At 42.2% G+C, this 15,516-nt stretch overlaps 1 protein-coding gene across 2 annotated transcripts in view; it reads left to right on the forward strand.

Moving 5' to 3' along the window:
* Nucleotides 1–15,516, forward strand: part of znf423 (zinc finger protein 423) — a 153,234-nt gene that overhangs the window by 67,008 nt on the left and 70,710 nt on the right. For both annotated transcript variants that reach the window (XM_056387305.1, XM_056387306.1), the window contains exons 4-18: nt 2,793–2,970; nt 3,506–3,630; nt 4,191–4,272; nt 4,390–4,465; nt 4,766–5,043; nt 5,145–5,428; nt 5,533–5,913; nt 6,181–6,362; nt 7,102–7,641; nt 7,833–7,983; nt 8,232–8,795; nt 8,922–9,106; nt 9,764–10,185; nt 10,897–11,110; nt 12,752–12,836. In XM_056387305.1, the coding sequence (XP_056243280.1) occupies nt 2,793–2,970; nt 3,506–3,630; nt 4,191–4,272; nt 4,390–4,465; nt 4,766–5,043; nt 5,145–5,428; nt 5,533–5,913; nt 6,181–6,362; nt 7,102–7,641; nt 7,833–7,983; nt 8,232–8,795; nt 8,922–9,106; nt 9,764–10,185; nt 10,897–11,110; nt 12,752–12,836 (3,747 nt within the window). The remainder of the gene's footprint in view (nt 1–2,792; nt 2,971–3,505; nt 3,631–4,190; nt 4,273–4,389; nt 4,466–4,765; nt 5,044–5,144; nt 5,429–5,532; nt 5,914–6,180; nt 6,363–7,101; nt 7,642–7,832; nt 7,984–8,231; nt 8,796–8,921; nt 9,107–9,763; nt 10,186–10,896; nt 11,111–12,751; nt 12,837–15,516) is intronic.

Genomic DNA, 15,516 nt, shown 5'->3' on the forward strand with positions numbered 1-15,516 from the left:
GACATAACATATAAATTGTGCAAAAAGGCAAAAAAAAAAAAAAAGGCAACAATACGTTCAAGGACTGCAACTAACAAAGATTTTTATGAATGCTTTGATTCAGTACACTGGATTGACTACAGTGCAGATACTGGCCTTATTACAGGGTATCAGATGTGAATAACCCACATTAAATACAATTTTGTTTACCCATGTCATCATAAAAGTTAATGTTTCCACTATCATTTTAATTTTTCATTTACCACGGGCCACCTCAGTTTGTAGTACTACAGCAATCCCTGACCTCAAGTCATCTTATGTAAGAATTATCTCAGTGAGTTCCACGCAGTGAGCCCCAGAGCTTTTGCCGGCAGATACTTTGAGTTAAGGTATCAGAAACAGTAGTTGACGGTGCATCCCAAATTATTTTTTACTATGGATTAATTTGTCAATTATTTTAATGTTTGGTTGTTTAGTCTATGAAATGTCAAAAAACAGTGAGAAATATAGATTTGTCAACCAAAGTCCAAAACCCACCGATACAGTGATGTAAAACAGAGAAAAGCAGCAAACCCTCCCATTTCAAAAGGCATGAACCAGCAAATATACAGTGTAGTGTGATTTATCAAAATTGTTGATAATTTCCTAATCGCCAAAGCGTTGAATTGACCAATCAGTTCACTACTAAATTAATTGAAACTCCTGATGCTCACTAAAAATCAGCATACTGAAGAACAACCTTATTCCTGGGGGGGTTAAATGTTTATATATTACTTTATTTCATAATGAGATGTCTATCAAGTGAAAAAAGGGACACCTACTTTTAATGTATAACGGTGAACTAGATTATTAGGAGCATTTTTCTTTGTTTTACATGGTTCAACCAATGGCACGAGTGGTTACTATATAAGAAAAATGTAAGTTAATCTGAAACATGTCACAAAATTATACTTTTCTAAATCTTTAAATTTTGAATTTCAAGATTTCCCTCACTATCTTTCTGAATCCTTCTCTCAAGTCATCTCATCTCACTCTCACAGTTATTTTCATTTTCTCCTGATTTATGGTTCTACAGAGCAGTCATTTCTAATCACAGTGTGCAGTACTGTAAAATGACATGTTGTTTGTTTTCTCCTTTCACCCTGTCAACACATCCGTGCACTTCTCCATCCTTCCTTGCTTCATGCTCTGCTTTTCTGCCTCTCCCCATCTGTCCCTCTCACTCACTCACTCACTCACTGTCTTTCTCTCTCATCCGCTCTCTCTCTCTCTCTCTCTGTTGCCTTACTGTTAGGCTTCATGTTGACATCTCTATTCCTTATATTTTCTCAAGCCTTTTGACTTTCATTCTTGCTTCCAGTCAAATTTATAATTCATGCTTTTACAATTTTTTTTTTTTAACCCAGAGCCCCCTGCAGAGTTCTATTTGCTCATTGCAGTGCCTACATTTTCCCGGCGATCGATTCATCACAAGAATCTGTTTTCCACCCCCTCTCTGCAAGGCGTAATACACAGTAGACTAGACACACACACACAGAGAAGACACACAAGATTGTGGTAGGAGTTGGCTGAGGTAAAACGTTGTGTGCTTTTGAGAGGTTTCTAAAATTACCAGGAGAAACTTCTCCACTGCACATGTGTCTATGCTCATGTGTTTGCATTGCAGAAATATTGGCCTTTGGATGAACATTGGCACGAGTCATGTCTAACTTTCTGAGCTCTCTCTCTCTCTCTCTCTCTCTCTCTCTCTCTCTCTCTCTCCTCTCTCTCTCTCTCTCTCTCTCTCTCTCTGTCCTATCACTTTAGTTTCCTTATTTTCTCTCTTTGATTTGTTGCTGGCCTGGTTGATATAGCTATCAGATAAAAGCAGAGAAAGCAGCCTCCCCTCTCCTCTCATCTCCTCCCTCTTTACATTTTTCAGGCAAATGCTAAATAGCCTCACTGTGCTGCTTCACAGAGCGCACAAAGACGGACAGAACAATATCAAGCATTATTCAGCCCCCTCCTTTGTCGTCTCAAATCCATTCTGAAGTGTCTATTAAAGGAGTCGTGGCCTTTTTGTCGCCTCTGTGCCAGACTACACAGTAGGGGAAAAAAAGAGGGAGAGAGGAAAAAAGAAAAGTGCAATGCATAATCTCCTATGTATGACAGATAAAGGGAGTGAATATCGCCATCTTTCCGCTCTGCTCTCCACATCTCCTAATCGCTTTTCCGACGTTTCAATCTGCCAGGGCCCTAATGAAAATATGATGAGGCGGATCTATGGTCCTTGGGGACGGAGGGAGGGATGGGAGGGGAGGGGAGGTGAGGGGAGGGATGGAACGAGGGATGGCTGCAGAGGGAGGATGAAGGGAGAGAAAATACACTCTGTCCTTATTTCTGGGCTCCGTCGGGGATACATAGTTCTTGGAGCTTTCTATTTAGATGTTGCTGCTGCCGGAGTGTGTCTCTCTCTTCTGTTTCATTCTCTCTCTTTATCTCTGCCATCCTAATTTTCCCTCTGTATTTGTGTGTGTGTGTAACCAGAATAAATGTGTTTATTTTTTTTGTTTATATCCTCTGTTTTTCTCATTTGAACTCCCACAGGCTGCCTCTCCCGCCTTTTGCCTTCCAAGAAAGATGTAACTTCTTCTTAATCATTCTAATGCTCCTGCTTTTACCCCTAGTTTTTCTGTATGTGCTCACCTGTCTCTTTTTTTTTTTTATAATCCTGCAGCTGCGTACAGAAAGTACTATTTTTGTGTTTTTTTTTATCTGCAGATGAGTCAAACCTGTTCCTTAAGATTTGCTGTGTCTACCTTCCTCTCTGTCAGATGGTGATGATGACCCAGCGGGGCTGTCCTGGGTGCCTTCCTCCCCCTCCAGTAAAGACGTGGCATCCCCCTCGCAGATGCCCGATGGCTGCTGTGACCTCGGCATGGCCACAGGCGGCGAGGAGGAAGGAGGCGCAGGTCTGCCGTACCCCTGCCAGTTCTGTGACAAATCTTTCAGGTATCGAAATCACACGTTCGTTTCCCCAAGATGCTGCAGAGGCCACCTCTGAAACACACTTCATATCGTGGGCAATAACACAGATGCCATATTTGGATGTTTAGTTGCACATCATATCTCCTCATGAATATCAATAAGTACATGAATAAATAGCATTCTCAATATTACCATGGTAACATAGACCACTAAGGCAAACAGTGAAAGGAATGAGGTGAATACATTTCTCACTTATCTCTCCAGGGACTAACGCAAAACCCACTTTAAGAACAGCTGCCACATACACCATAAAGTCTTCATCATCATCCTCTATATTAGTCTTCCTCCTATGTGTTCTGTCTAATCTTCCTTTTCCCTTCTTATTGCTGATATTGCTGATATTAAAATGGCTAAAGCTGAGGTTACTCTTATCACGAACACCTGATAGGCCCAAGCAGCAAAGACTAGCAGAGCCACTATAACCTTTTAAATAAGTCATTTATTAATGAGTCTTCAAATAATGGCTGTTTATCATCTATATCTTCCTCATATCCTTCAGCCGTCTGAGCTACCTGAAGCGCCATGAGCAGATCCACAGCGACAAGCTGCCTTTCAAGTGCACCTTCTGCAGCCGTCTGTTTAAACACAAGAGGAGCAGAGACCGTCATGTCAAACTTCACACAGGTAAGTAGGAAAAATAATCTCGACACAGCATCAGAGTCCTGATTTATTTTTTCTTCCACACCTGCTTAGTGTGCCATGACATTTTGTTTCAGTGCCTACTTTCAATGTTCAGCATTGTTACATTTTCCCTGCTTAAGTACATTCATGAACTATGATGACATTGAACCTACTTTGACTAGAAGGCCATTAATAAACGTGGGTTTCTTTGTTATTTTAAGTTATTTAATTTTGGGCATTATACCTTCATTAGATAATACAGTAAAGAGAGACAGGAAATGCAGGGATAGAGAGCAGGGGTATGACATGCAGGAGCCCATGTGGTATGCACCCTAACCACTCAGCTATTGGGTCACCCAGGTTTCTTTGTTATTAAAGAAAGAAAATAAGGAACAATAAAGAAAACATCAGAATTAGACTTGAGTTTTAAGATTTTCCTCCAGCCACAGCAACACGTTCTGCGTGTCACTGGCATCAATTTGTTCTAACGGTCTGAGATGTTTGTAACATCCATAATGAAACTATTCTCTGAAGTTTCCATCTCTGTCTGTCAACTGCTACAGGAGACAAGAAGTATAGTTGTCAGGAGTGTGAAGCTGCATTCTCTCGCTCTGATCACCTGAAGATCCATCTCAAGACACACAGGTAACTGCTTCTGATCTTATCATCGTGAAATCTGTACTTGGAAATTGCTTTTGATTCATGCTTGATTTTTCTGAGTCTGATTTGTGTCTGTTTTTCTCTTTAAATTCACACCTTCAGTTCCAGCAAACCGTTTAAGTGCAGTGTGTGTAAGCGTGGCTTCTCCTCCACCTCGTCACTGCAGAGCCACATGCAGGTGAAAAGTTGATTTTATATAAAGATTACTTTAAATGTTACTGTTAAAATGACCCATCTTTCTTTTTACTGCTGTTCGTGTGCTTAATATTCCCAGAATGATTTAAGCAATTTCCCAAATAAGATACAGCATCAAAGGATCAAAATAAGAACGTTACACAATTACTAATATTAGATTTATTTTAACAAGTGCATAAGTTGACTGTAATAAAAGGCTCACTGCCATCATATGTACACCTTCTTATAGAACATTTTGCAACACATGCTTCTTTAAAGCTTGACCACTTTCTGACTCTGGCAGGCTCACCGCAAGAACAGAGAGCATCTTGCCCTGAGGAGTGAGAAGGATGGAGGAAAGAAGGGAGGAGGAGATGGCGACCTAGAGCAGGACCTGTACATGTGTGATTACTGTGAGGACACATTCAGCCAGACTGAGGAGCTGGAGAAACACGTCCTGACCAGACACCCCCAGCTGTCTGACAGAGCCGACTTGCAATGCATCCACTGTCCTGAGATCTTTCTGGACGAGGCTTCTCTCCTCACACATATTGAAACGCAGCATGCCAACCGCAAACACAAGTACTGCAGAGCTTTGCTTTCAAACATTTTCAAACCACTGAGTTTCATTAACGTGAATGGGATGGAACTTACATTTTACTGGTCTTTTTCTGTTTCCCCAGATGTCCCGTCTGCTCAGAACAGTTCCCTTCTGTGGAAGACGTCTACTGCCACCTAGACAGCCATCGCCAGCCTGACTCCTCCAATCACAGCGCTGCCAGTCCTGACCCTGCGCTGGGCAGTGTGGCCTCAATGAGCTCTGCCACTCCAGACTCCAGTGCCAGCTTGGAGAGAGGCTCCACCCCCGACTCTACGCTAAAACCCATCCAAGGCAGTGAACGAGGCCGCAGAAGAGGCACCGACACTGGAGAAGAGATTGGGATAAGCCTGGGTCATCAAGGTGGAGGTATGGAAGTCACTTATCCTCAGAGTAACCAGTGCAGCTACATCTCTTGATTTGATAGTGAGCACTTCAAGGTCGGAAAGCTTAGACTACCTCTGTGTCTACAGGTGGAGGAGGGAACTGGGGAAAAGTGACGTACTCTTGCCCTTACTGCTCAAAGAGAGACTTCCATAGTCTGGCGGTGTTGGAGATCCATTTAAAGACCATCCACGCAGATAAGCCGCAGCAGAGCCATACATGTCAACTCTGTTTGGACACTCTGCCAACACTCTACAATCTCAATGAGCATGTACGCAAAGCCCACCGTGCCAGTGGAGGAACTGTAGGCACGACAGCAGCAGCTTTTCCCCTGCTGCAGTTCACTAATGTCACTGCCTTCCACTGCAACTACTGTCCAGACATGTTTGGAGACATCAACTCTCTGCAAGAGCACATCAGAGTGTCCCACTGCCTACCTGGTGGGATCGTGGCAGGATCCACAACATTAGGTGGGTTTGTGAAGGGTGCCATTCTCAGGCTGCCCTAAAATATGTCAAAGTATGTGTTTTAGTCAGTCAGTGTTGATTTAAAATGCTTGTGTGGTTCCCAGACTGACAAAAGGTTAAACAAATATAGTATAGTATAATTAATATATAGCATGATTGTCCATGGGATTAGTATTCGATAAGCTGTCCCCTTGTGCACATGTACAGTATATTGATTTACTGTAATTGTTATTATTGCAACAATCTAACTCAATCCATCCTCCATCATAGAAGGGAACCATGCGTTCTTCTGCAACCAGTGCTCCATGGGATTCCTAACGGAGTCGTCGCTGACAGAACACATTCAGCAGACACACTGCACCTCCGCTGCAGGGGGCGGAGCTGCTTCTGGAGGAGTGGTGGCCAAACTGGAGTCTCCTGTACTACAAGCTGCATCTCAGTCTTTTATGGAGGTGAGAATCAAGAGTTAGTCAAGATTTACATTTTAAAAGCAACCTTTTAACCATAGTTGATTATCAGGAGCTGATAGAATAGACTTGTTGGCAATAAGCTGGTTCCTATTTAATTAGGCATTTCCTTTACTTTCTCATGAGCCTGATGAAGCGTTAAGTGAGTTACAATTACAATTTGCTCATGTAAGAGAAAATCTTTCATAATTATTTGACTTATATTAATTTTTCCATGTTGAGCCTGCAATTAATGAGTCTGCAGTTACTGTGCTGTGAGTAACTGTGCATCTCACCTCTTGACCCCGTAGTTCATGCTGTGCTCAACACATAATTGGAGCTGGATGGAAGTTGCAGACTAAATTTTTAATTTCTTGGTTCTTGATCACTGGTGCTGGGCAATAATTATATATATACATTTATATAAAAAAGAGAAAATGCCTGCACACTGCTTATGTTCTCATAAACTTGGTCTTTAAAAATCAAAAAGAGACGCGGCTGTGTAGTATTCACTGTCTTCTAATAATTGATGTATTAAACCTCAGTTTTTTATGAGAGCCTGCAGACTTATGGGGATGACTATAATTTATTGGCTGTGTTTGTATCTGGCTCTCTTGCCCTTTTTTTCTCTCTCGCCCTTTCTGTATCTTTCCCATCTTCTCTTTTACTCTCCAAGGACTAAATAACAGTATATGTCAATGTACAATAATTCAAAAAAAAGTAAAGAGTTATTGTCCATGTACAGGTTTACTCCTGCCCTTACTGCACCAATTCTCCTATCTTCGGCTCACTCCTCAAGCTCACCAAGCACATAAAGGAGAACCACAAGAACATCCCATTGGCTAACAACAAACGGCAGGCAAAGGTTGCAGACTTAAGCCCAGCCTCCTCTGACGTTGAGATCTCCTCCCCGAAACGCCACAGACTCGGAGGGGACTCTACCCCCTCAATGGGGAGCAACGGGGACTACCCATGCAACCAGTGTGACCTGAGATTTTCCAGCTTTGAGGGTTTCCAGGCCCACCTAAAGTCACACCTGGAGATGCTACTGAGGCGCCAGTCCTGCCCTCAGTGCAACAAGGAGGACTTTGAATCCCAGGACGCATTGCTTCAACACCTGACAGTGCACTACACCACCACATCAACCCAATATGTGTGTGAGAGCTGCGATAAACAGTTCTCCTCGGTGGATGACCTGCAGAAACATCTGCTGGACATGCACACGTTTGTCCTGTACCACTGCACCCTCTGCCAGGAGGTCTTTGACTCAAAGGTGTCCATACAGGTGAATAAGACGGCCTTCTACATATAGCTTGTATTCCATTTTCATTTTCATTTTTTTTATTTTTTTTACAAAGAATACTCTCAAAAGTGAATGAGAAAGGAAATGTGTACGGTAGATGGTTTCTCAATATAAACACATTCCTAGAAAACATTATCTTAAAATGCTTCTTTCTTCGGCCTGCTCTCATCCAGGTGCATTTGGCAGTGAAGCATAGCAATGAGAAGAAGCTGTTTCGCTGCACAGCCTGTGCCTGGGACTTCAGGAAGGAGGCTGATCTTCAGCTCCATGTTAAGCATAACCATCTGGGCCAAAGGTCAGGCCTCCCAGGGGGGCTCGGAGCAGGTACAGTTCACCTTTCCTTGGATCATGGCTAAGTTTCATTAGAAAAATAGACCTGACTGGAAAAATGCATAATAATAATGGTGCTAATCGTAAAATGGAACAAAATATAATAAAGACAAGCAGAAATCGACACTGACCAAAGAAAACCAACATAAAAATACAGTTTGTACAATGTTTACTTGACAGCAGTTTTTGTAGGGTAGATTGAGCTTGAATCTACACATCTTACCCTAATTCTGGTCTCACAGGACTCAAGCCTCGAAAGTGTATCTTCTGTGGGGAGACGTTTGGAACAGAGGTGGAGCTCCAGTGTCACATCACTACGCACAGCAAGAAGTTCACATGTCGTTTCTGCGGCAAAGCTTTCCATGCCATCTCACTGCTAGAAAGACACCTGAGGGAGAAGCACTGCATCTTTGATGGTGGCAACATCACTGGCAATGGAGGTGGGACAGGGAGCAGTGGGAGCCAGAATGGGACGCCCAATGGGCTGGCGCAGTCCTCCAAGCGAGGAGTAGGAGGAGGAGGTGGTGGCAATGGAGGTGCAGGAGTTGTTGAAAGAGCGACGGTGGTGGCTGCTGAACAAGCCGACCTGCAGAACATGTTGATGAAGGGTGGAGTTGTGGGAGGAGGAACAGGCCAGGGGGCAGACACAGCCAACAGCCACGAGGCAAGTGGGGGTGAGGAGGAGCTGGACAATTCAGAGCCCATGTATGCTTGTGATATCTGCGGAGCGGCCTACACCATGGAGTCACTTCTTCAGAACCACCGGCTGCGTGACCACAACATCCGACCAGGAGAAGATGATGCTGGTAACCACTTATTCCCTCCCCCCCATCCACTCTTATTGTTTTGAAGGGGTTTCTTTTGTATTTGCAGTTTATTTCATAATTTTAATATTTCAATGATGGCAATAATAATCATACATCATGTTGTAGGTTCTCGAAAGAAGAAGGCAGACTTCATCAAAGGGAACCACAAGTGCAATGTGTGTTCGAGAACTTTCTTCTCTGAGAATGGGCTTCGTGAGCACGCTCAGACACACCGTGGCCCCACAAAACACTACATGTGTCCAATATGTGGCGAGCGTTTCCCCTCTCTGCTAACCCTCACTGAACACAAGGTTCGTCCACTTCTTTCCAGCCTGTATATGTACATGTTTGGGTGTACATATACACCCAAACATGTATGTCTTTTGAGGTATCTATGTTTTAGCATGTCATTTAGAGGCTTATACAGGGAGATCAAACGTAGTGTGGATGCCTCACAGGTATAACAACACAGCTGTCTGTGTAGATGCATGTTTTTTCTTTTCTCTTGTGTTACATTTTGATGTTTTCTGTCTGTGTACCTGTCTTTTGATCCTGAAACTTCTTTGGCTGCTTTGAATTTAGACCTAAAAAAATGTTAAATTGTCCTATGAGAGGCAATTTGTGCTGCAGCACACTACAGGAAAATGTTTGCATATTTACAAAATGTAGCCTATTGTGTAATGCAGCTATAGTCAGTTATTATTGCAAGTCTTTTTATGTTTATGTAAAAGACCATGAAAGACAAATATTTTTACAGTATACTGATTTCAAGAAAAAAAGTAATCATAATGATAATAATATTAATTATAGCAATGATAATAATAACAATAATAAATTAGGGTTTTCATGTATCACCATGCAATATTGGTTATGAGGAAATTTTTTTTTATTCTTTTGAAAGTTCTTTTATCAATGCTGTGTTAAAAAACTTTTGCATTATTACTTGTGTGTATACTCTCTCTCTCCAGGTGACCCATAGTAAGAGCCTGGATACAGGAACCTGTCGAATCTGTAAAATGCCCCTGCAGAGTGAGGAGGAGTTTATAGAGCATTGCCAGATGCACCCGGACCTCCGGAACTCCCTCACCGGCTTCCGCTGTGTCGTCTGCATGCAGACTGTTACCTCCACCCTGGAGCTGAAGATTCATGGCACCTTCCACATGCAGAAGCTCTCCAGCGGTTCTGCACTTGGTGGAGTTGGATGTGGAGGTGGGAACGGAGGAGGAGGTGGAGGGAACGGCTCAGCTTCTTCATCCCCTAACGGGCAGCTGCACCAGCATAAGCTGTATAAATGCGCTTTCTGCCTAAAAGAGTTCAAAAACAAAGGGGAGCTGGTGAAGCTGGATGTCAACGGCCTGCCTTATGGCCTCTGTGCTGGCTGCATGAGCAGGTAGGTAGTTGTTTTATAAACCCTGATAACAGTGGGTGTTAATACAGACAGCACTAGATTACCTCTTAAAATCAACAGTAGCATACTGGTATACAATAGATGTTTACATGTGCTGCAAAATTATAAACACGATTACTATGATAACTCTTAAGCCTCTTTCACACATTATAGTATTGAGCACTGTCTAACTAGGTAAATTACGTACAGTATGTGGAAAAAATAAGTGACTGGCTACTTTTGCTGTAACAGGCTGACCCATGGTCAATTAAGTTAATAGACCCAAGAATATTTTTCTTTTAGTCTTTCTATCTCGGTAATGAAGCAATGATTCTTTTCCACTTAGGCACACAAGTAAATGTACACATTAGATGCTGCTGATTGGAAAACTGTAGGGAAAATGTTTTGAAAGAGAGTGTTCCATGTTAGCTGCCTATGGCACTATTTTGACCACTTGAAATGATAATTTCCTGTTGTGTTCATGGTCTCTTTATATGTGGCGTAAGGGCAGTGATTTATGCTGCCTCAAACAGAAATGCAACAGTGCAACGGCGTATTTTCTAGTATTCCTGGAAAAGGGGCTTCAGGTGTAGTTGAGAGCTTAACCCTTTTTTCGTGAACACAGGTTAATATGTAAACACCTGTACAGTTTGTTGAGCAACAGTTTTAATCGCTGAAATCAGCTAAAATGAAACAAATTCTCAATCAAATCAGGGGCACGAACGGCCAGAGCCCGAGCCAGGGAGGAGCCGCCACGCCTGGGGACACGCAGGGAGAGAAGACCATGGCCGGGCTGAGATGTCCAGAGTGTGGGGTGAAATTTGAATCTGTGGAAGACTTGGAGGGTCACGTCCAGACAGATCACCCTGAGGTCAGCCCCGAAACCAGTGCAGGAGGAAAGAAGGCAGAGGCTTCACCCGCACCGAAGGTGAGACAGAGTGGACTGAGATAAGAAAGACATAAATGTTTTTATATAAATTATTGGCTGTAATTGTTCGTTCCTACAGGGAGAAGGAAGTGAATAGATGCTGTATTAAAAAGTATTTACTCAAATACTGAAAACTAGAATCAGGTTTGCATCTTAGATATTAATATCTCTGTTGTCCTAGACAAAACCATCAGATAAAATTTGCAGGACTGAGAGTGCAGTGCAGTAGATGAAACATTACACACAATAATGATGGCAGTATTGCATTTGAAAGTCATGTAAATAAGATAAACAGCATTTAACAGATGGAGACATTTTCAGGAGTGCAAGAGACTCAAAAATCCTGCTGACTGTATGTTTCCATGAGTTTTGTGTGTGCGTGAAGTGTTGATGCGTGCTGCTGCTTTTGTGTCTGTAGCTTGCATACGAATGCATGTGTGTATGTCGGTGTGTGTCAGCTGAGCCCCACTGGGTCCTGTGGCTGGGGCGTGCTGAGGCATTGTGGGAGCTGTTCGCTCTACTTGATATTGACAGTCAGGCTCCCCGGGACCTGCCGCGTGTCTATGTGTGTGAGAGTGTGTACTTGGAAGTGAGCGTGTGTGTGTGCATGCGCGTGTGTTAGAGACAGTTCCCAGGGACCCTCTGTCTTACCTGCACCTTTGTTTCTGCTTAGTCTAACAGCACAAAGAAGACAAAGTAGGATTTCTGTGTGTGTGTGTGTGTGTGTGTGTGTGTGTGTGTGTGTGTGTGTGTGTGTGTGTGTGTGTGTGTGTGTGTGTATTCAGTCTAGCAGGCTGAAGCAGCAGAGAGATAGTGGAAGTGGGGCCTTTGTGTATTTTGTATGTGTTTGTGCATGAGTGATTGCTGTGTGCTATGAATGGATAAGCAGAGCCTCTGCCTCTCTCTCTCTCTCTTTGTTTCTGTGTCTCTCACCCTTGTTTCTCTCGCTCTTTCTGTATCTCTTTCTTTCTCTCTTGTCTTCTTTTCTTACACACTCATTCCTTCTGTTTCTGTTTCATTGCTTCATCCCTTAATCTTTTTCCTGTTCACTCCCTCCCTTATTAATTTCTGCCTCTCTCTCTCTTTCTCTGCAGAGATCTTACTTGTGTGTGTGTGTGTAACTGCATACTTCTTCTTCCTTTCACCAAGTCTCCAAAGATTTGGGTTTTCAGTGTTGCTTGATTAGTGTGAGACTTTGTGTGGGGCATACAAGTATCATATTTTGAGGGTCCAATGCGAAAGGGGTATAAATGCAATTCTTAAAGACAAAAATTAATTTTTTTAATGCTTGACATTTTTCAAGCATTGATTTATATAAATGTAATTCATTTTCATTTTAAATATATATATTTTACCAGTTTTCTAGTTATAACTATTACCAAATACCCTGATTATTCATGAGGCTGCAGGTTTATTCTTTCTTTCTTTCTTTCTTTCTTTCTTTCTTTCTTTCTTTCTTTCTTTCTTTCTTTCTTTCTTTCTTTCTTTTACAGGCAAAATATTTCACTCTTGAGTGGAATACATTATATAATATTATTTTTAATGGTGATTTATGTATTTTCATGGGCTCTAAAAGTGAATTTGTTTCTGATTTCACAAAGTTATAATAATGTTTTTGTTGTTTGTGTGTCTTTGTTACAGAAAAAGACCTACCAGTGTATTAAATGCCAAATGACATTTGAAACAGAAAGAGAGATCCAGATTCACGTCGCAAATCACATGATCGGTGAGTGAGGCACAGCTCTTTTTCTCTGTGTTATGTGTGTGTGTGTGTGTGTGTGTGTGTGTGTGTGTGTGTGTGTGTGTGTGTGTGTGTGTGTGTTATCCTAATGACTGTGAATGTCACATCTCTTTTGACTCTCTCGTTTAATAGCACGACTACACTGCCACTGTGTTCTACCCACACACATTTAATTGAACACACACATGAGCTCACACAAACACAGATACGGAGGTGTGAGACAGGCAGGTGAAATGAAGAGCTCTTTTTGACTTGTGCGCTGTCTGGACCAGCTGTTGTGCAATTTATCACTTAGCTGCACCTCTGAGGGTTGGAAAACTTTACTTAGAAAACAGTAGAGATTTCAGATAAAACTTTCTAGTCTGAGTGTGATATTAAGCTTTTTCAAGAGCTCAAGTTTATATAATCCTTCAAACATAAAATACTTGGGTATTCATGTGGTAGATAAATCCATGCACACTTTGAGCATGGTTGTATTGTGGTTATCATCATTGTACGGCATTAAAATGAGTAAGGTTGTAAGAGCATGGATAAAGACATTTTGTATAACATTTATATTTTTACAATTATTATTACGTATAACTCAGGGTCTTGGTGTTCCTATCCTAAATGTGTTCCCTGTTGCTTAGTGATTACAGGTGTACTGTATGCATATACATTGGAACTGCCTACAAAGGGAGAAATAGCAGCAGAGAAACATGCTCAGCAGGCACCAAGCTAGTGGACATAACTCAGCCTAGCCAACAATTTTGGTTTAAAATGACATTTTTTGAGATTGACTTGGACAGCAAAAACCCTGTTATACTGAGGTACTCCTGGAACAATGTACTTTGTGGTCAGAAACAAATTCAGCTGTGTCTGACCAGCTGCTTTGTGTGATAGAAAACAGGCAAAAGATCCAGATCCAGAGCTACTACAGTGACTTTTTCATTTTTGTCCCATTATCACCTGTTAAAGGCTGAGAAAAGATATGTGTGTGTGTGTGTGTGTGTGAGTGAGAGTGGACCTGATCTAATGCACCTGATGTATGTGTGTTTAACTAAAAATTTGTGTTTAACCAAAACTACCTTATGTATTTTGGAGTCCATGTCCTTTTATGAGCTTCCCCTGTGACAGTTTTTTCTGCTCGCTACTAATTTGCTGCCTTAGCATCTCTGTTGTCACGGAGATTAACGAGGTGGGCCTGTGAGTTGTGCTGGGGAACAAACGCTCTCTACCCCCACCCTTAGCCCCACAACAGACCTGACAGACAATCCCAGAGTCACTGATGTACTCTGAGATGTGTGTGTATATGAAGCTGAGGTAGAGCAAGAGTCTGTGTGCGCACGTGTGTGTGTGTGTGTGTGTGTGTGTGTGTGTGTGTGTGAGAGTGCTGACATCGCTCTGAGTCATCTAGTAATGTCTGGAGATGTTAGAAGAGAGAATTGAAACAGAAGTACAGCTGGAGTAACTTTTACTTTTTTTCCCCCTGTGGTCCACACACTCTCACACATACACTCTCTGTCTGACGCACACAATCAGGGATACACAAACACAGGGACAAACTTTACCCACACATACACATGCACCACCCATGTAAAATAACACACACTTTAGTTTCTGGTGTCTTTTACCTACTGTTTCTCTCTGTCCTTGTTTTTCTCTTCACTGCATTACTGAAACAACCCCTCCTTTCCATGTGTTCCTGCGACCTTCTTCTGTCAGCTCCTAACCCTTTTTTATCTCCTCCCATTTCTTCCTTCTCACCTCTGTTCCTCCACCCTGAGAGTTCTGCCAGTTGTCCTGTCATTTCTCCCAGTGTTTCTGTAACTCATCCTATGGGGACACAAGCGTACCCTTATCTTGACCATCACAATTTAATGTCTTACCCAAATGCTGCCCTAAACCTAATTCTGACCCTAACCCTAAAACCAAGTCCTAACCTTCAGAAAGCAACTTAACTCTCAATTTTTTGAGTGTGCATTCAGGTTAAAGTCCCCACTGAATCGTAAGAACAAGAACACACACTCTCTCACACACACACACACACACACACACACACACACACACACACACACACACACACACACAGTGGTGGCAGTTTTGGGTTAATTAACATGCTAATTAAGTGAAACACTAGCACAGATTAATTATGAAATTGAGGCAGATTATTTTTAAGAGTTTGCCCAGTTCCTATTATTATATTTCCTACAAATGCCAACTCCCCCACCCCTTAATGAAGAAGGAAGCAAATAAGAGAAAGGTCTCATTTGGTGTAAAGGCATTGGTGGTGGGAAAATTACAAGACAAAAGATGTAAAATTTTTCTTTCACAGCCGGTCTTTCATTTACTTGAGCTCTGTTTTCTCCTAGCTTCAACATGTGACTTGTGTTATCAGATCACAAGTGCGCAGTCATGAATAAAAATGTTTAACTGCGCCCAAAACAAAAACATCATTGGCTTCGCTGAGGGCTCATGTAGTCAGTTTTGTGTTGTGTGTTAGCACAGCAAATCGGATTTACCTGTGCCTAGCAAGGATAAAGTTTTTAATTCTGTACCTGTGAGGTGAGGTGAGGTGAGGTGAGGTGAGGTGAGGTGAGGTACTTCAGAACTGCAGCAATCCTCCTCCAACACTGCACATTAACTCAAGTTTACTTTCTGTTAGCAGTATTTAATTCCCTGCTGA

This window comes from Seriola aureovittata, chromosome 10, assembly GCF_021018895.1.
Source record: "Seriola aureovittata isolate HTS-2021-v1 ecotype China chromosome 10, ASM2101889v1, whole genome shotgun sequence".
Classification (NCBI taxonomy): domain Eukaryota; kingdom Metazoa; phylum Chordata; class Actinopteri; order Carangiformes; family Carangidae; genus Seriola; species Seriola aureovittata.